Genomic DNA, 25,856 nt, shown 5'->3' with positions numbered 1-25,856 from the left:
CTGAGGAGGAGAAATGGAGAGGAGGGGGGGGTGATCTCTTCTCCCTGGTATCCAGTGACAGGACACATGGGAATGGTTCAGAGCTGCATCAGTGGATGCTCAGGCTTGAAATTAAGAAATGTTCTTTACTGACAGGGTGGTCAAACGCAATAGGCTTCCTAGAGAGTTGGTCAACACCACATGCCTGTCAGTGTTTGAGATATCTGTACAATGTCCTTAATAGTATGCTTTAACTTTTGATCAGTCCTGAAGTTGTCAGGCAGTTGGATTAGATGAGCATTGTAGGCCCTAGGTCCCATCCAACTGAACTATTCTAGTCTGGTCTAGTCTAGTCTGTATGTTCTGTTCTATTATAAACATCCAAACAGAGCAGTGCCCACAGATCAGAATGGGCTTGGGCTGTCTAAAATTGCTTATTTTGCTGTTGACTTTGCGAACCAGAGGTAAGGGGGGAAAAAAAAAAAAAAGTTAGCTTTACATAATGTTATTTGCTTCTTTCTTTGAAGCATCACACTTGAAGGACCTTCTTCAGTGTCTTGTCTCCCATAAGTGGATTTCTGTGGCTTATGACGTGGCTCAGACAGTGTGAAGCCACGTATTTGGCTTGCCCAGTCAGTCTGCCTTGGCCAGAGGCTGAAGCCCTTGGGATGAAAAGATCTAGTGCTTTCCTCTGAAACAGCCCAGCAGGGCCAGGGCCAAGTCACTGCGAGTAGCTTGTGGAGTACTCAGCACTGCAGGCACAAACCAGCACAGAGACAAAGCAGCACAAGCTTTTCCCCACAGCTTGTTGCAACCCACTGAGGACAGTCCTACCTGAGAGACAGCAGACTGGGATTTACCAACAGTTTCACTCTTGGGTATCTTCCAGAATCGCTGCCATTTGCCAGGGTTGGGCTGCATCCCCAAGAAGAGGGTCTAGCCCACAGACTTTTGCAGGTTGCCCTTCCTAGTGAGTGGGGTTGATTTTGGCAAGCAATAGGGGATACTGTGTCTGACAGAGACTGCTTGCTAGTTTCACTGTGCCAGGTGCTCACAAGTATGTATCTGCATCTCAGCTCCTCACAACTCTAAACATTAGTGATTTGTAGAGAGCCCACCTGAAAGGACTGACACCAGAACCCTCCTCTGTACCTGCACTACCAGTTCTCGTGGATGCAAACTCCTCTGAATTCGATCTGCAGAGGGGTCACATGCCTCCTGAAGTGTATTTCAAGCCACTACATAAGGAACGGCAGTCCTCTAAATGCTGAAACATCTGTATTCAAGGCAATCAGGCCCACACACTTATATACCCTATGTTGTCTCAAGGAGGAAGTTACGATAGTCCTCAGCTGAGTAGGGCTACTTTCTATCAACCAGCCACTTGGACTGAGCTTATTGTATTTCCAGCCTAGAAACTGCTCTATTATCTTGCCATCCAGTAAGATTTCTGACTACCTATGAACACACAGTTGAGATTCTAATTTTCAAACCTCATTTTCAGCACTGGGAGAATTGTTTTTCTTCCTAAGATTAGCTCACATGCTTCTTGAGAAGCCAGAAAACAGGAATCGTGCCCACTTCAAAAGAGCAGGCAGTGCACCTAATGCAAGGACATCTGTGCTCCATCCATGTCTTTGTAAGCAACAGGACGTAGAGTGATTGGTCTCCCCTCCTTTCTTTATGTAGGTATTTCCCCATGAGACAAGCAGCACTTGTTACTTCTCAGCTACTCAAGGAGTCAGGGCTGCTGCATCACAGTCCTCCTATGTAGCAACTTAAAAGAAAATGTGTAAGTCCACACAATTTTATATTTTATTTTATTTTTATTTTTTCTGAAGGGTATTGTACACCAAATATCCCATTGGCAAGAAAGCGCATTCAATGTGTTTAGAAGCCAAACAATCACTTTCATTTTAACAAACACAATTACAAAGTAAAAATAAACCACAAAATAATGAACTGCATGTTCATAACATACAAAAAATGCTGCCTACTCAGTAGGTAACTACAACATTCCAACTCCTGAATATATATATATATATAAATTTACATTTTTTGTAGCAAAAATAGACTTTGAGAGGTGTGGGGTGGTTTTTTTGCTTACATTCTGACCCCAGGGCTTTCTGGTGCTCCCCTCCCCACCCATTCCCTGCTCTTACATTCTTTGAGTAACATACCTTTCACTTTAAGGCAAGATGCAAAGCATCCATTCACACAAATGCATGATGTCAGCAAGGCTTCACAAAAAGGCACCAAGACATGTAATTTTAAAACCAAAACTACTGCAACATGTGAGTGTCTCATTGGGAGATATTTACATAGCATCACTCTAACATGCTCAAATACAGTAAGTGCTGTTCCCAAAGAAGTTTGAAACTTGTTACAGCATTGCCACTGAAATAGAATTAACATTTACAAAATATGGCCCTGTGAACTCCAAATAATATATTATGGATAAGCAGATTTTTCACATCAATAGTACCTAAAGGAAAGCAAACCAGGGCACATGTACAATTTACAACAGCTACATACTTAATTGAGTCCTTTCTTCCTAATAAAAGACTATTGTTTACAGGGAAAATGATACTGAACTTATATCCACAGTCCATGCAAATTAAGTCATTCAACAGAGGTGGAAAACTTAAAACGGCAGTTGTTTCAGGCAGCTGAAATTTAAAAAAAAAAAAAAATTAAATAGCCTTGCAATGTGTGGTGTTGAGGGAGTAGTTGGAGACTTCATGTCTGATAATACCAGTGGAAAAGGTGAATTCTCCTGTTCCAGAACGTAATCTCAGCAAATCTCAATTGTCCTTGGAGAAAAGGCTGACGTCATGTCTGAAAGTGCTGAGGTCACCTGTGAGCTGAAATTGTTGGTGACCCCTGGAGATGAGAAGGAGGTGGCCACTTGGGTCTGAAAAGCAGCAGTGCCAGAGGGGTAAGTGGTTGCTATAGAAGGTGATGGGAATGTGGTGTGTGCAGGGGATGGATAAGAAGAGGGAGCAGGGGAGGAATACACTGTGCGCACTGGCGATGGGTAAGTGGTGGCGATGGAGGAGGGGTAGGATGTAGTCACAGAAGATGAGTAGGCAGAAACTGGGGAAGCAGTTGAGACTGGAGCTGCCTTTTCTACTTTCTTGTCCTTTTGCCTAAGGTGAATTTTAGTGTGTCTCTTCCTCTCATCACTTCTGGCAAACTTTCTGCCACAAATGTCACAAGCAAATGGCTTCTCTCCTGTGTGTGTGCGGATGTGTGTAGTCAAGTGGTCGCTCCTGCTGAAGTTCCGCATGCAAATGCGGCACTGGAAAGGTTTCTGTCCAGTGTGGATGCGGATGTGCCGCGTTAACTCATCAGACCGTGAGAATCTCCGGTCACAGGATTCCACTGGGCAGGCATAGGGTCGCTCATGAGGAGGGGTCTTGCTGGGACGGTTTGGGTATTTCCTCATCCTGCTGGGTTTGATCAGCTGGGACTGATAGTTAGTGTTGAGGGTCTTCAACTCTTGGGAGCCAGTCTGAGTAGCAAATGCCTTAATAGTGGACAGCGGTGTGAGGGAGGGCTGCTGTGCTCTGGTCTCAAGGGCTGGGAAGGGCTTCTGGTCAGTCGGAACAAGACTAAGCTCACCCTGTTGCTGAGGGAACAGGTAATCCGGGATCATTGGCACCTGAAAGTTGGTTTTAGCAGTCGGATAAGCTGGAGGTGGATACTGGATGGGGGCTCCAGAGGGGTTGGGAAAGGACTGGGTTGATGGTTCAGGGAAAATGTCAGCGCTGGAATTGGGAAAAGTTGGTGCAGCCGAATAAATTGGACTAGTCTCGCTAGCTTGGACAGAACAGCTCAGAGGGGGACTCTGTGAGGAAGATGGTGATGATGAAGAAGGCGTAGAGGTGGGAGGTGCATTAGCCATGCCCACCAGCCCACTGACAAGGCTGAAGAGGGGTTCTGGCCATAAGGTGTTGCTACTGTTGGGGGCTGGCTCTAGGGAGAAGCGCCCCGTGTAGGTTATCGGTGGCAGTCTCGTCGTTTGGTTGGGATAGCTGGTTTCTGGCAGGGTTTTCTCGTTCAGGGAGATCTCGGGAAAAGTGTCTGAAAAGAGAGGCACAGCGATTACTTCCAGCAGCTACTGCCGCTGCTGCCAGTGCTTCGCGAGCCATCCCTACACAGCGCAGCCCCAGATCTTTGCTCCTGGCTCCTTAAAAACTGAGCACAACGTATTGCAGCGCGGCGGCCAGGTCTCCAGCAGCAGGCAGCCACTGACGCACCCCGGAGGATCCCCCCGCGCAGCCGCCAGGAAGGGGGCGCCGATGCAACGCGGAGCCCCCGCGAGCGCCCTGCCCCCGCAGCGGACCGGGACTTCCCGCCCGCCCGCCCGGGCGATGCCAGCGCGCTTACCTGCCGCGAGGTGCTCGAAGTGCTGCTCCCCGGGCTCGCCGGCGGCGCCGAAACCCGCGCTCTCGGGCGCCCCGGGGGGAGCAAGGAACTGCGGACCCCCGCCGCTGAGCAGCATCATCTCCTCCAGCTTGGGATAGTGAGTGTCCATGGAGGGGGGCGAGTGCGGGAAGGCGCCGAAGGGGTCGGAGATCTGCAGTGGGGGCAGGAGCTGCATCTCTGCCTTGGCCGTGGCCATGAGGGCGCCGGGTTCGGACTCTGACGTGTGGTGGCGCTGCCGCCGAGGGCCCGGTGGACGGGCAGGCTGTGGCGAGGCGGCCGTCGCCTGCTGCGTGCCCTGCGCCACGGTAGCCCCGGCGCTGTCAGCTGCAAGTGCTCTGCTCCCCGCCCGCCCGCCCGCCCGGGGGTCTCCCCAGCTCTGCCCGCTAGAAGCGCTCGGCTCCCGCCCGCCCCGGAGCCGCTTCTATATATTGGGTGCCACCGGCTGCAGCCCGCCTCGGCTTTGACGTACATGGCCATATATGGAAGGCAGGAAACCCTAATATGGATGCGGTCTGGAAGACCCCCCCCCCCCCCCCCCCCGGTGTCGGCGCCTGGTACCGGGGAAAGCCGGACCGTGGGGTCCCGCCCGGCCCGACCCTGGAGCCCTGCGCCCGTTGCGGGCCTATTTTCCGCCGTGGGCAGCACCGTCGCAGAGCTGCCGGCCCCAGGGCGCCGGGGTCCCCGGTCCCCATCAGTCCCGGCCAGCCCGCCGGAAGCCTCTGCCGCACTTTCCATATTAGGAAACAACCTTATAAGTCCCGGTTCCGGCGGAGGCTTCCCGCTCCTAATATGGCTATTCCGGTCCCGGTTGAGGGGGTGCGGCACGGGGAGCCCAGGAGCGGGAGCCAGGTTGCGCCGGAACGCGCGCCCACCCCCGGGCCCCGAGAGCGCGCGGACGCCCCGGCCGAAGTGCGAGCGAGGTTAGTTAGTTAGTTACTGCCTGGGCAAGCGGCACGGGAAGCGCCGGGCAGACCCCAGCGCCGCCACCGCGGTCTCGTGGGCAAGGCTCCTGCTTTCCCCCCCCCCCCTCCAACTGCCGTGGCTCGCACTATCGCCTCCCCTGTCTCCAGGAGGCCGCGCGCTCGGCAGCCTCGATGAGGACGAGTTTTCTGGGCGCTGGCAGCGCGCCCAGGCCTGCTTCCGGGAAAGGGGAATCTCTAGGACTCCGGAGGCCTGCCGGGAGCGCCCTGCTCCGCCCGCTCCCGCTGCAAGCGGAGGAACTCTGCCGCAACGCCGGGCCGAAGCAGACCCAGGCTCTGTGCACCTGCCTGACGTGGCGGAGTACGGGGCATCGCTAAAAACAGAACCCGGGCACCGCACGGCCGCAGCCGCCATTGATTTCAGAAGGTGACCGCGCTCTGGGCTCTGCTCTCTAGCCCTTGGGGTTGTCCCTTTACGCAGCTGCAGCTTCTGCCTGTCCTCCCCGCAGACACGGGCTTTTCACGGCACCGGTGGCTGTGCCCGCAGTGGCCGGGAGCCCCAGCTCTCCGCCCGAGGCCACACGCACCGTCCCGAGCCACGGAAAAGCGCTCCCGCAGCCAGGCGGGATCCCCCCCGCTATAAATACGCGCTGAACACGGCCACCGCCCCGCCCCGCCCGGGCGGCCCGGCTGCCGGCACGCCGCGGCGCGGGGCTTCCCTGGCGCCGGGCCAGGCGGCACCGGCGACGCAGTGCTGCCGCAGTGCGCATGCGCGGCCGTCGCGGCGAGGGGTTCCCCGCACTGCGCGGGGATCCGTGGGCGGTGCCCTCAGCAGGAGCTGCGGCGTCGCCGCGGGTAGCGCTGTGCGGGCTGCGCTGGGGGCTGCGAGCCGGTTGGCCCGGGCCCGAAGCCCCTGTGTCGCACGGCCCCGGCCGCGGAGCTTGCCGGTGGGCCGGCTCGGTGCTCTGCCGCGGACGTCGCTGCAGCGGTGAACGACGGGCAGTTTTCCTCCGCGTACGGCGCGATCTCCCGGCCAGCCCAGCTCCCAGGCGGCCGCACACGGGAGCAGAGGCACGCAGCGCTGCCCACAGCCCCCAGGCCACGCGGTCGGGTACGCATCTCGGGTGACAGGCAGGCCCCGTTCGCAGCGGGAATCTGGTTATACGAATCGCAGTACCTTTGTGATTTATGTAACTTGAGAGCAGTGGCTGGGCCCCCTCTGCCCACTTTTAGAGCAGATTCAAACCTCTGTCCTACTGTTTTAACCGAGTTGCTGTATTTAGGGTCGTGCCATGTCAGTAACACTGTACAGTGCCTCCCACACGGATGCACTTCCACCCTAAAATCGAGTATAGGTCGTAGCCATACAACACCTGCAGGAAAAACATAGAAAGCTCCCACTTACCTGAAACCTGTATATTAGCTGCCATTAAGTAATACATCTGTTCTTTGGTATTTATGAAGGGAAATCATACTGGTTTACAAATGTAAACTAGGCCAAGGCTCTGTTTTGAAAATCTGATTTGGTGCTTTCCCTTTTTTTTTGGTAAATTCAAATATCTTCTTCAGGGTTTGAGAAGTTCCATACATGATGATTGCATTTTGATTTCCACTAGCCTGTCACAGTTTGGAGCCCTGTTAGAAAGGGCAGAGTAGCAGAAGTTGTCTTTTTCTACAAAAGCCAGTTTGCTTTGGCTCTTCAGCATCTTACTGACATTGCAGAAGCCATTGTATCCTCCTTTCTTTTTTTCCCTCCTATTTTTTCCCGTCAAGATCTGAAAGAACTTTATTTCAGTTAATGCCTGATTCCCAGAAATGTCACTCACGCACCCCGCATAGGTTAGGCCTGATATTCTAGACTTGCTTGCAACATGTCCCCTCCACTGTTAAGCCAGGACATGTTCCTGGATTCAGTGAAGTACCGGAGGGCCAGTGGATGACTTACAACCCATACACTGAGCTAGAAAGTTGCTGTTGTCATTCATGCAGTGAGAGACCTCTATCTACTAGTTTCCCAAACTCAGGTTCTGTGGCGTTTTTGTTTGTTTTTAGGTTGTGTTGTTGGTTGGTTATTTCTGAATACAACATTAAGTCTGTAGGAACTACATGAAAAAGTTAGAGTTTTACAACTGAAAATCAAGATGTGTTTAGTTCAGCCAGCCAGCCTTTTGTTTGCTTTAGGGATGGTGTGGTCAGACTGGAAGTTGTGAAAGAAAGCTTTTGTAGTTAGTGAAGCCTCTAGCTATTAGAGTAATATCTGTGTTTTGTTTTCTAGGAAGCATATTTGAATGTCCAAAGAATCTGCTGAAATAGATTGGTATTAAAAAAATAAAAATCTTTCCAAAATGGCAGAATTTAAATACATTTTTAACACTTCACTTAGTGCTTCTAGTGAAAGTATGGGAATGTAAGAATTTACCACTGGCCCAGTCACAATTTTATTTGCGTTTAGTAAGTTTGGTTGTGATTACCTAACAGATAAACACTTGTGAAAGTCCATCACCATCAAATGTACTTGTTGGCTCCCAACACATTTTAGTGAGAGGAATGCTATTCCAAGGTCACAAATAATGCTGTGGGGTGAGGGAAAGATAGGAGAGAATGGGATATTAAGCTCCATGAATAAACCATCCATCTCGAGCCACTGGAAAAACGCCAGTCTCAGCTTCAAGTCTGCAGAGCAGTGAAAAAAATAAATCTACAATACTGGTTTTTTTTTTTTATTTGCTATTGCAATAGTAGTGTTATTTTCTGTTTTCTGGTTCATAGATAATCTTTTTCAGCAGCATTTCTTTTCTGCGCTTAAGACATTTTTAATAATATAGCTACATGAATATGGCTGTGGCAGTGACATCAGCCAATTTGACAGATTAAAATTCCCCAGTTAATAACATTTATTGAAAGACTCATTGTTTTCCTATGTGTTCACTTTTTCTCTATTTTGCTCTAGAATGCATCATAACAGCAAATATGTTAGCCAGCTGTTTTAAGATTCTTGCATGCAAGTTATCTGTGACAGTTTGCTTAAAAATACCTAGTCATAATAGATGTTTTCTATCATCTTTCCTACCTTCTAATAGTCCAGAAAGCACTACATCATTCTTTGAGGAACAACTTCAACCTGCTTCTTTGCAAATTCACAGCAAACATATTTGTTTGGCTTTTATGCCTTTTCTGCATTGTCTCAGTAATGTACAAGCTTCAGCTAATGAGGGAGCCATACCATGATTAGGATGTCTTCTGCACTGGTGTATTTAAATGTATCTTCCTAAGTCACTTTCCAGCCACAGAGTTCATTCAGCTCACTGAAACTTTTTTCCTCTAACAGAAATGCGTTGGTAGGCTTTTATTTATTATACTACTTTTCTCTATGTCCTGGGTTGAGCAGTAGCAGTCATTTTTCTCCTTCTTACTAGCTGGTGCAGTGCTGTGGTTTTGACTTTCAGCCTGGGAACAGTGCTGATAACACCGATGTTTTCAGTTGCTGCTCAGTGATGTTTACTCTGACCAAGGACTTTGTGAGCCTCATGCTCTGCCAGGGAGGAGGGGAAGCTGGGAGAAAGCAGAGACAGGACACCTGACCCAAACTGACCAAAGAGGTATTCCATACCACAGCACATCATGCCCGGTATATAAAGCAAACCACTACCTGTACACATCAGACTTCCTATCTTCCCACATTACCCACAAAGTATATCTGGGTCCCTGAGCAAAAGCAATCCTATGAGTGGGTGCCTTTACCTGAAGCAGAAATAACCCAGACTGTCTTCCCCAGCAAATTCTTTATGTGCACCACAGGAACTTTATCCCCTTCTACAGTATGGTTTATATGCTGGCCATGACGTGCTGTGGTATGGAATACCACATTCCTCTAATGTCCATTTGCTTCCTTTCCTTTAAAAATAGAGGGTGGGGGAGAGGGAAGACCCCTCCTTAGGAAGCAAGCTGTAGTGAAACTAAGCTTGCATTTCCTGTATCAGTGCTGCTTCTGATTCAGTATCCATGGAAACTTGATTTTCCATCCTGCTGCAGGAATTGACTGAAGATTCCAACCCACTTGGCACAGGGAATCACTATGATATTAATTCATGTCAGGCTATAAGGCTCCCTTTATTATCTCAGATACTCTTTGCATTAATCAGAACAAAAGGTTGAATTAGCTTTCATCAACTTAACAAAGAAAAGGCCATCTAAATCTTTACCTCCTCAAAACTGTACAGCACATAGAGGCTACATCTTGGAAAACACTGATTTCAAATGGATCTTGGCCAAAATGTCAACAGGAGATGGTGCACAGCTGGGAGCGCTGTATGCAAATCTCCTTTTCCATGTCTTACACTCAGCTTTTTCACCTATGCTGCCAGCTGGATTATCCTGGGACAAAAATTCAGTTCATCCTTCAGTATCAGAACATACCTTTCTCTTCCACAGTTCATTCTGTCCTAGTATATAATGTGCAAAGCTCAAAGAGAATAAGCCAAAAGGGACTTTTGCTAGGGAATATTGTTTTGAGATTTCTCTTTGAAAGCTTTTCATTAATTATAAACATAAGCATGTCAAGTTCCCAGGGGGTCTGCTCTTGGATCACCCACCTCTGGATATCTACTTTTTTAATTGCTTTCCTCTTGCTTTTATTTCCTGCTTAATTCCCTAGTTGCTGACCCCATTCCTTTTATTTCTCTCTGATCTCCAAATCATCTCAAATACACTGTGTCTTTCCTGCTTGGACATGTAATTTTATTTTTTTTATCTTTTTATCTTTCTGATAGTTTGTATTTAGCAGCTGGTCCTTTTGTAACCATGACAACTACCTGATGATGTCAGCAAAGGATCTCACTACTGTCTGAGGAGCTGGATCTTATTAAATGCTAGGGATGCTGCTTGAGCTGATGTTCTGTGTTCTGTACCCAGGGGAATTTTGTCTGGAGTCTTCTATATTTTTCTGTATGCCAGGAAGGGCCAATTCCTTACGTTAGCTGGTATCCTTCAGATGATTTCCCTTCTCCACCTCTAGTTTGCATTACTGAGATACAATCCCTCCCACAGATGTGGGCTGTTGAGGGAGCAGTATAGCAGGAAAGATGGCAGGGATATTATGATAGAATAATCATACAGTCCTTGGGTTTGAGCCAAGAAATGATGCTGTGTTGCTCTGTTACATCTCAAACATGGACAGTTTATGAGAAGAAACTGACTGGTTGCAAACTGTAATCTCAGGTGCTGCAAAAGCTGCTTATACTCAATGCAACAGTTTTGGATTCCTGGGCAAAGCTAAGTAGCACTGCTTTCTCTGACTGGTAAATGCAGGTAGGGGAAAAGTGAAAGTAATGTTTTGAACTGACTTCGTGGCAACTCAAGACACGTTAGACAAATAGTTAGGAGGGTGAAGAAATGCCACAGACTAGTGAAAGACTGTACTGGTGTACAAGGACACCAGTATTCTTGGGGGAAATAATTCTCCCGTCTAGCTGGATTTACAAGTTATGTGTTGTGTTTTATTGCTAACTCACCACCATGTCTGAGAACCCCATCTGTGATTAAGCACTCCTCAGTCTCAGGCCCAACATCAGGCTCCTTAGGCATCTAGAGATCCAAATGCTGTCAGAGATAAGAGTCAGCCAAATGTAGACTTCCAGGAAGAAGAGAAAGTAGGCAAGCACCTACTTCCCACCCATAGCAGAGCTAGACCTTCTCTCTGTGTTCCTCTTCTTCCACTGTAAAAACACCAACCCACACATTCCTTCCCCTTTCTCCTCACATCAATAAAAATCATCAGGTGCTGTGAATCTAAAATCCTGGAATAACACCTCCATGAAAATACCCGCTTTATGTTCAGCTTCAGTAAGAATATTTTTTTTTTTAACTCTAAGAAAGTGCTTAGAGTTAAATAACAATAAAAATAACAAAATAAAAATAACAAAAATAATACATATTCATTATACAACCTCTTCTATCTTTCTTTACTCACTTCAGGCCACTTAGACTTCAAAAGGAGCCTTAAAAAAAGGGTGAGGCTAGCAAAGATAATTTGATGTGAGTTTAGAATGAAAGGATGTGCACAATGAAGCAATGAGGCAGCAAGTCTAGAACAAATAAGCAAAAGTACTTTTCGGTAGTAATGCACAATGGAGCTTAATGCTGGATGATGCTGTAGAGGCCATAAAGATGAACAATTACAAAATGGACTAACTAATGAAGGATCTATTGGTGGCTACTAAATATAATGTGAAAAAGCGGCCTCTGGCTTAGGAATTACTTGATAATATATTGGACAGTGCGGACAAGAGAAAAAAAAAAAAAAATCACTCTGTGCTTGCTTTGTTGTGTATTATCAGCATCCACTATTGGAAGCCCTCAGCCAAGAATTAGATGGGTTAAGGAGACCTGATCTGTCATTTTTTCCAAAGGCAAAGCTCAATAAAGTACAAAAAAGTTCTCAAAAAGTTCAAGTCTTGTTTCTAGAAAAAGAACAATTAAATGCAACACAACTATATATATGTATTAAAAAGGGGGTAAATATATAATATCTCAGAATGTATGAGTAAGAACACCTTAAAACAAAAGGGAGTATTTCTGCACAGTACCTAACACATGTAACTGTCATGAAATACCAGAGACAGACATTCAGCAGATGCAGAAAACATTGAGTACTACATGTGGTTAGCAACATGTTTCAACCTGGATTTATTCTGAAGAGAGATTCTTCCCTCTCCAACCATCACTGTTTCTTCGTAACAATCCAAATAAATCTTGAAAACTAGTGAATAGAAACACCATTAACTAGGTAAAGACAGTTAACACTTTTTGCAGTCATCTACCGCTGACTCCCTCAGTACCATCAGAGAGATAAACCTAGGTTGACTGGACCACGTATCTGAGGTGCTTCAGCAGTTGTGTCCTGAGCTTTTTTGGGAAGGGTTTAAAGTTTGCCACAGGAACAACAGGAAATGGAAACTGTGTATTTCAGACCAAAGGGTAATTTAATCAATCACTTTTATATACGGGCCTTCGGAAGAAACAAAAAAACCATCCTGTTCCATTATGACAGAAATTTCAAGCCAATATCTTAATATCTGACATGCTAACAAGAAACTCTTATTCCAACTACACTACACGTAGCATTCTGTTTGGCTTGCTGTTCACAAGCAGTTCCGGTACTTGTACATAAGTTAGGTATTGCCAAACCCCCTCATTTCTACATTCGTTTTTCTTTGCTTTAAGAAAACAAAATGTAGTGCTTCTCAAAAAAGTATGCACTAGTTCAAATGCTATTCAGGTGCTCTGTTCACCTGTATTTAGTAGGTCAGATAATGTTATCAGTGACATTCCTTCTGGCCTTCACATCTTTTATAAACAATCTTCATGCTTCAACTTGCCTCTTCCTGTTTCATCTCCTTCAAAGCTTTCATTTTTGCTTCTCTACAGACTTTTATCAAAAATCTCTACAAACTTTTATTGCTACCCAGAAACAGTGGTCAATAATTTTCTTCTGCTTAGAAATGTTTTGGTGTAATGGAGCAATTCTACCAAAGCTATTCAAGATTTTCTCTGTATCACTGCAGACAGATTGCCATCCCAACCCCAAAGCATCCCTCCAGCCTGTTTCTCTCTGCATTTGCAGTGTTGTAAGTGAAGGTGGCATTTGCTACACCACAGGGAGCAACATCTGAAAAGGAACAGGACAATCAATGATTCCTCAGCCACTCAGCTAGCAGCTAAAATCTAACTCTCAATGCTATTCTCTTTTTCTTTTTCCCCTCACTTTAACCAATTAGATGTTATTTTGGCAAGTGTTTCTTAGTCTCATGTTCATCCTCCTTTCCTGAAGAATCAAACGTATCTTTTCAGTATTTTGTATGGTTTAAAAAAGAATGTTTGGGACCTACTGTGAAGAAAGAACCTAAGATTCAGAATCTCCCCAAAGCAGCAAGAGTGCTACTAATTTGCTTGTAATGTTTTCCCTACTACACAACTCCACGTGAGAAGAATGTGAGAAAAATGACATTTTTCCAGTCTGTGAAGCACAGTATCTTTGCTTCTGCTTTTGTGGCTTTCCTGAAGGGTAACTCAATCAGTTTAATGCACTGGAGATGGGGAAGGATGGAAGAACTTTTGCATATGGAATTATTTCTCAGGAATAGAAACTTCTGCTATTGCAGGGAATAGTGCAGCCCTTTAAAAAAAAAAAAGTCCAGAACAGGATAGCTCAGGTTTCTTGTAGCAGTTTTGTTAGGGATAATATCAGTAATCCAATTAAGCTTGTCAGATTTGGAGTAGGCCCTCAAATTTCCTTCATAAATAAGGCTAGGATATGATGTATTTCACAATACATGTACTAGTATTTTCCTTCTTTCATTAGATTGAAAAGTTTACCCCAATACAACCCTTCACAGAATGAACTATAATCGTATATAAAATAAATACTACTACTACTAAATCAGCAGGTTCTATGTCAGCTTTCTTGGTGAGAAAAATATTTAAACTACAGGGTTTACAGGATACAGAAGTGCACTGAAACTCAGCAACTAAAACTGTGGAAATGCAGCACATTTCTCCTCCCCTATTACAGGGAAGCAGTCAGGCCCTGCCTCGCCCTTTCAATTCTTTCTATACTGCTGTTATTTTTAGTCTGACAAAGTTTTGCTAGTCAAGATTCGGCTCATCTATATAAAAGAGAAGAATGGAGTACAAGAATAAAATTAACAAAAATAATGCCACAAATTCATGGGCAACAGAAACATTTTCGTGTCCTCCAGGAAGACTGAAAGATACCTTTTGCAATGGTTTCATGTATTTATAGACGTTCATACATTTAATCATATGTGCCATTTAACGAACATTTATTTTCCAGTTTTTCTTGCACATTTTTAAAGCATACCTGTCTTTGTATAGTTGTACTTGGCAGTGTAAACACTTGGACAATTAGCTCTGGTGCACTTCTCACATCCAACAAACCGGGCAACTGCTTTCAAGAACAACTGCTTTAAGTTAGATTTGAACCTGCAGCAGTCTTAAATGCTACCACTCATTTTTCAGATGCAATCAGTACTTGTGATTCCAGTATATCCTAACTCTCCAAATATTTTGCTTTATAAAAAATTAACTTATTAAGTATTCTCAAAAGCTGTTTATTGCTAATCAGATGTGCTTCACTTTACATTCAGTATGGTTGAATGAAATTAATTCAAAAGGGATTAACATACAAGCTTTCAGGTAAGCTTTCTTGTCTCTTCAGATAGCAACACGTTACTCTTGGATAGCACATGACTTAAATTAATCTGTTAACTGCTTTGAGTAACCTTCAGAGAAGAACAGAGGCAACATCTGTCTCCAATACAAAATGATGTGGCTGTAACTGCCTACTGCTAAGTTCTAAAATATATGTTACAGATATTTTAGCTAGCTAATCTCCTGCCCTGCCTCTCAGCAGGTTATTGCTCCTGAATGTGTACTATTTGCCTTTCACTTCTCAAGGCTGATCAGTGTCAAAATTCCAAAATAAAGCACAAGTTCTGCTTCAAATAAAATTTGAAGGGAAAAATGACTTTAGAATAGTAAAAGATAAACCAATGCTTAAATATACAGCAAGTTAAAAATCACCATCCCCTGACAGGAAAAGTCTTACAATTGTTAGAATAGTGGTAGACTTTACAGGTTTTACTAAGTTTAGCTTGTAAAACCTGAGGAAAGAAGTGCAACTGTAATAAAACTAAAACACACTACAAATATGTAGTTTGTTTGTCTCCACCTCATGACTAAAGTAGCTCAAGTGTGGACTGTATGCTTACCTTGGATCTTGGGTTTGCTTAAACTGTTCTATTACTAAATGCTAAGTTTTTATTGCAAGCTGAGCGAGACTTCTAAAATCAACCTGACTGAAAGCTCATTGTCGCTTCCTCATCAATATGCAGAAGGACTATGTGACATTTCTATGGAACGTCTCTGTACTCTTGGGACTGATGATTCAGTGCAGAGCCGCCTGGAAATTCTACGAAACTTTAGCCCTCCTCATTTCCAAATGGCTTCCTTTTATGAGCCTGTCAAACTCAACTAAAAATGTTTGCTTTGTGCACAGTAAGAAAGGGAAGAATAGAAATTTCACAGCACAATGGATTAGGCAGCTCACTAGAAAGAGAAAGCTGCATTTTCACGAGCAGCATGAAATATATCTCCTAGGTTTAATTCCTTTTTTTCTGCAGTTAGGAAAAAAATACTGCCAAATTTTAAGGTGCATAGTGAGCAACACTCAAGCTGAAAGAGCACACACTTAAGATCTCTGTAATGTTAATCTGATGAAATTTTTTTCCTTGCTTGTCACAGTTTCATGAAAGAGATCAAGGAAGGAGCCATGTTTAGAACAGGGCTAGCAACTGGCAAAACAAACGTGATCAAACTGGAAGTGTCAAAACAAGTATAAAACCACAGACTAATTTTGGTTTTCACACCACTGCAGAGTTTAGAGACTAGCCTCACCTCAAATTACACAGTATTTGATGGAAAAGACCCATCTCAAGAAAACTAATACCTCGTCATACCTTTCAAAATCCAGCAACTGTCCCCACAAGCCTACAGACAGGAAGGTACCAATCTGTGTCCTGTAAGTGATTCCGCTACAAACTGTCCTTGGATTCACAGTAAAATACAACAGGAACAAAGACAAATGAAATCATGGGATCCCCTGGTAAGTAGCAGTCAAAGACCTCACAAACATTCTTCCCACATCGGCTATTTCTTTGGAAATATATTTTAAACACATAATGAAACTATCTGGAGTGGGAAAGTCAAAGCTCTCTGGATTCAGTAAGGCCAGTAAGAACAAATTTGCAGAATTTACTGTGTGAGAGGCCAGCAGCACATTCAAAGACGCCAAGGAAGACATAGTATCGCCTTTTTAGTCACAAAGTAAGCACCCACTACATGAAAAAAAAACCTATTTCTGGGAATGCTGGGATTAGGTTCATTGTATGTATATTATATATGACTGGAAATTAGATCCCTTAAGCTTCCTCACAGGCAATTTCAGAAGGAAAGGAAGAGAGCAATTTTATTAAGAACTTTTACCAGACCTTTTACTACATTTAATTATATATCCAGATTTTTAATTTTCCAAGGAAACAATTATTTTGAGAAAGACCTACAAAGATAACAGAAGTAGTGTCGAAAAGGAACTGAGTAGAATACTTTAAAACTTGATACAGAATCATTAGTGAATCATATATTAAATCCACTAATGATGCAGGTTAAGATGCATTGTAAAAGCTATTGAACATAGATATGAAAACCAAAGATACCTACAATATTAACAGTTAAATTCCTTTCGATTTCAGGGGTACAGGCTATCAGAGGGTTAAAAGGAAAGTCACAACAAAAAAGTGAATTAAAAAAAAAAAAGAAAAAAGCGCAACCTCAAAGGACTATGTAAATATCTACCAAGAAATGTCTTTAATCACCTTCAAAGAACTCTAGAAAACAAGATGTACTGAGAAGAAATCATTGGATCAATATTCGATACATATTATGGCAGCAAGAAATAATCACTGCATTTGATTTATATTTGCATAATCTCACATGTGGGGAGTCAGTCATTCTGCTTTCAAGGAGTCTACATTCATTACTGAACACTTCTGCAAAAAAAAAAAAAGGGTTCAGGCAAAATTCACTAAATTCAAACCAGTGTATTTTATAAGAGAACCATTAAAGCTTTATGTATGCAAAATGTTAGTAAAATACCATCTTGTATGCCCACAAATCCATCTGCGACGCATGGGTGAGATGCATGCACAATAGGAATGACAGTGTCAAGTTAGAATTAAATGAATAATCTAAACTAAACAATGTACTCAAATTACTTCTTCCTCCTTCTGTAGTGAGTAGTCTTAAACAGGCCAGATTTTTTCAGGTTTCATAGTTCTAATTAACATCTTCCTTATAGCCACTTCTTCAGGATGGGTGTTTTCTTCTACCACAGATGAGTACATCTGTGTATGGTGACTTCATTCAACCAATGTATGTTCTCCTTGGCCACTTGTTTTGTTGTACCTGCAAGCTTATTGATAAGGTCTTCTTTCCCCGCTTCTTGCTTTTGCTTTCTTGTTGCATGGAAATCTACCATAAATCCTGGCACATGAGTTAGCTCACTCTGGAAAGAATCCAAACGTCTTTGGTGGGACTGTTTCTCCTATTTCACTGCTAGAACATATTATTACTGAATTCTGTAAAAATCAATTAAGGCTATGACTGCTGGGTTTTTTTTTTTTTTTTTCTGCAAGATGAGCATGGTAGCATTTGCAGTGTCTTTTACTATGATGGTGGCAGAAGCTCCATAGCAACAGCATGTTTGCATTCCTACCAGAACCACATTGCTCCTGTACTGTCTATCAGGAAAAGAATTCTAATACATAGAATCACAGTTATTTAATTTGTGTGCCACAGAATTTACACTGCTTAATAAGAGAATGAAGTTTTAACTAAAAAGCTCCATCTACCTGCCCATAATTACCAGAGGTTTTACTGTTCCAGCTTTCTTGGAAGTTTAGAGTGATATTTTTTTGGTGCTAAGGAACTGGAAATTTTGGTTTCCTTCACCAGTAATTTGCTATTATACAAACGCATGTAAGAGCCGTCTGGAGGGTTTAAACATATATTCTTAAATAATCCTTAACGTCTCTTGTAGACTCTCCAATCCTTTTCTTTACATGTACCCACTCAAAATGGTTTTTGCCCACTTAAAACTGGCCAAGAAAACCTTTTCATAAATTACACACAAGCAAACCAAAACAGATTAGATAACAAGCAGCCAAATGGCTGGGCACAGTTATATGAAATGTAACAATACACATTTTTAAGGCTAAAATCAGAACATCATGGATATACCGTCTACTGGCTATAAGCGGTAGTATCAGGGGTACAGCGAAGAAGCTCTAAAATGAAATGTAGTTTTTTACTGATTGCTGCCTGTAGCGTAGCCCATTAGAAGGAACATAAGACCTGGCTTCACATGTCAAATCCAAGGCAGAAGAACAAATGCAGCATATTCAAGACAATTAATTGCTCTGTATCCTTGTTTCCATTTTGATCCTTGTCTTATGTAGCCGAACGACAAATACTATTTAGAAACAATTCTAATGGTTTCCGTATGCTAGAAAGAACACAAATCAGCCCCCCACAAATGGTATAAAAAAGCATGCCAGGTCAGGACAGGTAATTGTACTCTTACTCCATGGGCAGTTAGGCTGATGAAAGTGCACATACCTCCTACTGAATGTGCAGAATGGTTCCAAACCCTCATGGTTATCCACATTATTAAATAATGACAGCTCTAGTAAGTAAACATCATAAACCAGGACAAATGCTCTTGACCAGATAAATCACCTCGGGGATCCAAAAGGATTCTCTCTTGTCACTGTTCTGGCAGACTAAACTGCTTGCCAATCATCTCTGATTACAACTCACAGATTTAGTGGTACTTTACACTTGAGCCTGCTAGCCCAGGAGAAGAGGCTGAAATTCCAGAGTTGTCAGTGTTCTAACAAACAGGCAAACTCAAAGTCCAAACCTGTGCAGCTCATTAACTACTCCTGTAATAATTCTGCATAGGTCAAGTGCTGTTGTACCATATTTGAGTGTACAACAAATATAGGATTATACACTTGTCCTCTGGGAAAAGTGGGGATATGAAATATTAGGCTCAGACAGCAAAATAACCACATAGTATTTTTTGCACGTTCCCAGAAATAGAGTCAAATACCTTCTATTTACTACATAAACATTTCAGCTTCTGACTGCTGGGGTTGGGAATCTCAACCCTGAGCTGCTCATATAGAAGCAGCAGCAAATCTGCCTCCTTCCTGAGGACATCCATGGAGATGGAAGGCTGACGAGTTAAGATATTCATAGCATTGGTGGGACAAACTGACAGCAAGGAGGGAGAGGAAGAGAAAGGCTCCACCTACACAAGAGTCCCAAAGGAAAACTACACTTTGCAAGGGGTGGGTAGTGGTGGGAGGAGGGTGGGGACTAGGCTGAGTTTTAAAGTCAAAAAGGATTTCAATTCAATCAAAACCAAAGACTCAGTCTATCAGCGCTGTTGTTAAAATCTAGAGACCACAGTTCATCAGCTCGAGACCTCAGTACTACCCAAACCACCAAGTTTCTACTTGATGCCAGTAGAACCTTGTGAGATTGTTCTCTTATCCCAGTCACTACAACTGCTAGCCCTGACTACCAACTTTAGCAGGGCCTGTGGAGGATCAACTGTTGATGATAACCACAGACAATTCTTCTCACAGCCCATTTTTTTTCCTCGTAATTTCACACACCCCCTGTCTGCTCCCTGCACCACAAGGCTTTCAGTAAGCAAGCTGAGCTCTTGCTACCTGCCCTGCAAACTGCAATTATTTCCTCACCAGTGCAGTATTTCATGCCTGGGTGTAGTAGCTATGTAGTACTGACTAACCATGCATGCTTCTGCACTTCCACCCAGAAATGGATATTCACCACTCTAACTCTGTACATATAAATTCATCCCACCCTCTGTCCTCCCAAGAAGTTGTCTGCAGTTGAAATTTATGCAGGACTCTGAGATGCATACCAGTAATAGTATTTGATTTTACTGTGATCTGTACCTGCAGGAGCAAAAAATCTACTTAACAAATGCAATATGAATTCAAGTCCTCAGTTAACAGCTTCAGGAGTGGATGCAACTTAACTGAGAGGCACCATCTAAGTGAAGAAACAAAGCCAGGACAAACCAGATTCTCCTAACCTGCCTTGATTTTCACACGGCAGAAACAGCAGGACTCTATTAATTTTCATATCTTTATTCAACAATGGAGGGGTAGAATGGCAGAAGACTAAACACGTAAGACAGACATGGAGTTAAACTGTAACAATTTGAGAAGATAAAAAACCAGCAGCCTTTTAATGAAAAATATTTACAGGCATCAATAATAAGAAACTAGGGCAGGGGGTGGGAGGAAATTATGTAAACTTGATAGCAAAGAACAAAAGCCCATACTCATAAACTTGTATGCTTGTTCTAGTGTCACATGGAGATTTCAATTCAAATTATCCAAGACACTTGCCTGCCAAAATAAACCAGGACTAAAAAGTTAATAATTAACTTCCAGAACCTCTCTCCCCCACCCACATCAATAACTAAGCTTCTAGCAAAGTAACTTCTATCTAGAAGGTGCCACCTCTGCTTGTGTTCAGTTATGCCTAGAGCACCACTTGCAAGATACCCACATAAAATGGCAGCAATATGTAATATTCAAAATATAGCCCTTGCATGATGCTTTGCCTTGTCAGCTGCTACAGTCTTCATCAAGTTGATACAGCTTAAACAGACACAATATAATAAGCTTTTCCAAACACTCTTTAACCCCAACAGAAGGGCTGTATTTACATGTTTATGACCCTTAATGCGTCAAAGGGGAACTTGGCCAGGAAAGATGCTTCCAGCAGAAATGTCAAAATAACTGAGAAAGGAAATGAAGATTAGCTGCCACCCTGTGGAATGAAAGCACATCCGCATCGATAACACCTTTTCTATCATACTCTGGGAAGAAATGGAAGAAAAACAGCAGGTCCTTTGAAGTAGGAGAAACTAAATGAGAGCAAATGAGCAAGATATTGAAGAGATAGTACAAGATTTTTTTTAATGGTCTTCATAAAAGATAATGTAAAAAGATACCTAGAAAGAGTCTGGGTAACAAAGCTCAATACAAGATTGGGATGACTTAGGGTTTTTTACATTTAAGTTGTCATACTGCAGTAAGTGACCAAACTTCTAATGACTACAAAAAATTAGTGGAAGAAGTTGAACAACTCCTTTTTCCCCTCAAAAAAAACAACCCTAGTAACCCAGTCATTTAACATCACCATGCCTCACAGCATGGGCAAAAAAGTGACAGAGTCAGAAAGAGGCTTTTCCAGTGTGTGTAATTCCAGACTGCCCACTGGTCATCAAACAGATTGAGCAGTATCAGACAAGAGACTGGACTAGCTGAACCAGATAAGTTTGGGCTGGCCTCTTCTGGTTTTCCTTTTCTGAGGTAACAGACTCTGAGCATCACAGTGGCTCCACTATCAGTTACTGTAATCCTGCAGCAAATACAGAATGGTCACAACAGCTGGCTTTTACAAAAATTGGCTTTTAAATGCATTTTAGATTCTATTTAATTCAAGATATTCATTGCCCCAAATTAGCAAGTGATAGGAGCAATGCTGTAATTTCCATTCAGTTGCTAGATTCCCCATTAGGGCCTAGGAAAAGAGAAAGCTTGGAAAATACTGTGATTTGGCTTTGGCTATACTTATATCCAGCACATTTCCTTATAAAACTGACATTAAGTATTGATAGTAGACAGCCTTTACATTAAAGCTCTATGCTGGCAGAGACAGCCATTCACTAATTATGAGACTCAGTCATGAGGGCTCATTCCTACTTCCCTCAGTAACATATCTATCTCTTACAACTCTTTAAATCACTATTAAAAATGCATTCCTATAATGGAATACATGCTGCTGGGATCTCAAATATGTCAGGGCAATCCTCAACTTGTAGATGAAATATAGCACCTGCCTGAAAGCACTGCTATTTAACTGATCGTATGATGAAAAAAACAGAACAGAAACATATCAATTCTTGTTGCTGGTGGGTTTTTTGTTTGGTTGGTTTTACGAAGTCTGACAATAAAGAATCCCCAGTTCTAGTCTAAATTCTATTTCTCTTTCCAACCTTCTGGTATGTCCTGAACCTTCCTTCAGTTTGTAAACCTCCATTTAGGATGCTGAAAATAAAAGACCTCCTCTTTCTCAAAAGCAGAACAAATTAGGTTCCTATTAGGATTTCCATCTATTTTGATATGCAAGGTCAGATACTCTACATATCTCTTGCTGCTTCCTGTGCAACCTTCTGGCCTATCAGCCACTCCTCCCAGTCCTGCATTATCAGCAGACTTAGAGAGTACACTCTTGTCCCCTCATCCAGACCACTGTGAAGATGTTAAAGAGGACTGGACGCAGTGCTGAGCCCTGGGGTATGCTGATAGCTGCCGACCTCCAATTAGGCTCCCTGGGACTGATTACCACCCTCCAGGCCTGGCCATTCAGCCAGTTTTTATGCACCTCATTCTGCTCATTTAGCCCATACTCCCATCACCTGTTCTATGAAAATCTGATGTGAGATAATGTCAAAATCCCTTGTCCCTTTATGAACTTGTACGGTCAAGAAATAAGGTAGTCAGAGTTTTCCCTGAAATGCTTGCAACAGTAATTAGATTGTGACTGAAAAAAACCCCGAACAACCAAAGAATGAACCTGTCCTTCAGAATGTCAACTCTCTGTTGCCATGGTCACAAATTATCATAGTAACTGTCAGACACGTATTTTTTAGACTAAAATTGCTTCTATTTTGACAGAATACAGATCCAATTGAAAGAAACTACTCATTCTTACAAGGAAATACTAAACAAAAAATCAGAGTATAAATTATGGCAACACTACTGAATAAACAAACTCAAAGTGGCTAATCGCAAAAAAAAAGGGGGGGGGGGGGGGGGAGATAAGTCACAAACACTACCATATTTCCAGGAGCTAGAAAATAGCTTGAGTGGACAACAAAAAGATTTGAGGACAGGTATTCTGTAACACCATAATCTCAGCAAGCCTCACTGGAAAGTGGCTCAATTAGAAAGCCCAGCAAGTTTAAACAGCCTTAGCCAGGGGTTAACTGCAGTATTACTCTGTATTTCTTCATCAGAGCCCCAGTTTATCAGTGTCATGTTCCCCCCTCTCCCTCCCCCAGGTAAGACTTTCACTCTCATACACAGGAAATACTGACATTCAACCTGTCAGCTGTTACCAGAAAAGTCTCTGCTCTCTTTTCCACGACTGTATGTTATACCCTCTGGTGGACAACATGCAATTCACAATCCTTCCCTTGCCTTACGGCCTTTAGATCAGCACTGTGCTAACACGAACTTTGTCATGAAAATGTCATGAAAATGTTGAATCAAAACCAAGTATTGCTACACAGCCTCTAATTTCTGCACTTCAAGGAAGGTCCTTCAAGTAATCTTTACTGGGCTGTCTCAGCTCCTCCATTTTCTTACTGGGCTTTCATTCAACCCACACTGTCTCATACATAGCTCAGCACGCCTGAATTTAGATATGAATTAACGGACACATGTCAAAGTAAAAGTTTCATTTATCTCTATATGGCATTCAGAACATTTGAGAAATAATTTAACAGAGGAGTCAAAGTGAGGAGTCCATCACCTCAGTGCTTTCCCAAAAAGGTAGCAGCATGAATACAAAGGGTTTGTATTCAATACCAGTTTGACGATCATAATCATTTACCTCCTAATTTTATAAAGTCACCAAAAATGTTCAACTTGCTTGCTTTTTGGTAAGTTACTAAGCAGTACTTATGATAAAAACTTAGTTCCCTTTTATGTAAAAATCTTACATGCTTGCCATGCAGGCTCAGTCTCCTCCCTGAGCTGCTGCAAAGAACATGACTGAATTCCCCACCTTTGATAAGTCAGTATAGCAATGTATTTCTACTGCTGCCACAAATCTTCTAGTCTCAGACAAGCTATGTATTACAGAAGACTTGAACTGTTGCTCCTCTAGAGTTCACTCATTTTTGCAGCTTTTCCACAAATGTTATTTCTAACATTTGGCTAAATACAGACACAACGCTCTTGTCCAAAGGGTCTGCAGTAAACATATTTCAGCCAGAACCCACTGCAAGAAAAGGGAATGACATCAAACTATGCTATCAGCAAGAGATGCTCAGATTCCATCTGGGAATCCAGCCTTAGGCCTTGTTGTACAAGTGACTGCACGATTCTAGGTCACAAGATTAAATAATGGGAAAATGCTAAATTTGAGCTCTACAAGACAGGATTTTTCATGTCTCCACACTCAGCAAAATGCAAGTAGTCCTTTGCTTCATGAAAACATGGGAAACTTAACCGGGTCATGAAAGGACAGGAGCTGAGAAAGAGAGCATGAAAACACTGTTTGCTTGCAAGGGTTTTCAGAAAGGTTTTCAGCAAAGAAGCAGAGACCTAAATTTTTCCTGCAAAACTGCAGAAAAAAAACCCACCAACTTGCCACTGTTTAACTCATTATTTTAAATTCTCATCAGAAATAAAGTGCTGGCAGTTCTGGCTTAATTTTGGGATTCTACAGACAGCTGTGTGTATGACCACAGCAAAGTCCAGCATTTAGTTCATCCAAAACTGTAGGCTTGGGGGGAGGGGTAGTTGCCCAGATGGAAGATATCCTCTGGAGCTCCCTCAACATAGCTACTGCAAAGTCATGCGAGACACCTGATACTCATCTGGTCCTCCCTGTAGATCAGCTGCCTGCAGAGGTTAAATTCAAACTTTATTGCTCCGAAGTGATGAAAGGTTCAAGAATCTCAACGTATGTTGCTCAAGCCCAGCTTAGAAAGGATAAGACAGAAAAGAGAGGTGCTGTAAGAGAGGAATCAGGCTCTGATCTATAGAGCACAAAGTCTAAGTATTGCTCAAGGATCAGAAGAGCAGCAGCATTTCCTGGACAACTCTGTACTGTACAGAAGACAGGTTCTTAGCTGCTATGAAGGCTTACTGTCTACTGTTCAGTTGTTCTCACAAGTTACTCTGAACACTTCTTAAGATCTCTTCTGAAGCCTGCAGGCCTGTTAACAATACCTGTAAATAATGTAAGACCGAGTTATGTTGATTGCATCCAGTAATAGTGCCAAATTCCAGATTAAAAGGGAAGAGGAATCCTTTCTCCAGAATAACACTGATGCACATTCCCATACAGCATACGCATTTCTGCACAATCCACCTCTCAAATATTAAACTCAGTAAGCTCCAGACCACAAATAGCACACAGGAACTCCTGGGCAACTGGTCCTAGAAGCAAGGAGGTTGAACTAGATGATCACCAGAGGTCCCTTCCAACTCGACTGACTATGATTCTACGAGATTCTATGAGTTCATATAGCTTCAGAATACTTTGCTGATTTTCCATGTATCTGACTTCAGAGGCAACTCGGAAAGCAGCAGCACAAGATATTTCAGCCAGGTGGCACACTGCAAATTTTTAGTGGCGAAGGCAAGAAAAGCTATACTACTGACGAGTTAGAGAGAGATGTGATTCAGCAATTCCCCAGCAAGTATCAGAGTAATGTGACAGTACAGTGTCCCCATCAGAAAGAAGGGCAACAATATTCACCCCTCCCCAGATTTGTCTCTTAGGCAATAAGCCACACTTTCCAGCATTATATGCAAGTTTGGAAGACAGACAGGAGAACTCAGCTCAACTCAATATCTGCTCTCAAGCATACAGTGACACTTCACAGGTAACATGCAAACCTCCTTGATACAATGCTATGTGCAGATCAGAGAATCAGTGGAGTATTCCATAGTTATCCAGCTTTCCTCCTAAGGCACGGTATTTCCCGCTGATTAAGATGGCAAAGAATAAACAACAATTTCTGGGAAGTTAAGATTCTCTAGA

The 25,856-nt window shown here is 43.1% G+C and overlaps 2 protein-coding genes across 2 annotated transcripts in view; both read right to left on the bottom strand.

Moving 5' to 3' along the window:
• Positions 1–1,786: 1,786 nt before the first annotated feature.
• Positions 1,787–4,800, bottom strand: EGR1 (early growth response 1). The gene is made up of 2 exons (XM_061457184.1): positions 4,372–4,800; positions 1,787–4,065 (listed from the first exon to the last, which is right to left on the bottom strand). Exons 1-2 carry the CDS (start codon positions 4,604–4,606, stop codon positions 2,774–2,776), a joined length of 1,527 nt encoding a protein of 508 aa, XP_061313168.1. The 5' UTR covers positions 4,607–4,800; the 3' UTR covers positions 1,787–2,773.
• A 3,029-nt stretch (positions 4,801–7,829) lies between these two features.
• The window catches only part of REEP2 (receptor accessory protein 2), a 35,256-nt gene continuing 17,229 nt past the window's right edge, over positions 7,830–25,856 (bottom strand). Inside the window, exon 9 of the mRNA XM_061457178.1 lies at positions 7,830–7,903. Within this exon, the coding sequence (XP_061313162.1) occupies positions 7,892–7,903 (12 nt within the window). The 3' untranslated portion in view covers positions 7,830–7,891. The remainder of the gene's footprint in view (positions 7,904–25,856) is intronic.

This window comes from Pezoporus flaviventris, unplaced genomic scaffold, assembly GCF_033815535.1.
Source record: "Pezoporus flaviventris isolate CSIRO_AGI_PZ_B2104156 unplaced genomic scaffold, CSIRO_AGI_Pfla_v1 ptg000023l, whole genome shotgun sequence".
Lineage (NCBI taxonomy): Eukaryota > Metazoa > Chordata > Aves > Psittaciformes > Psittacidae > Pezoporus > Pezoporus flaviventris.
The sequence above is the reverse complement of the archived record's forward strand: the minus strand, read 5'-3'. Positions and strand labels throughout refer to the sequence as shown.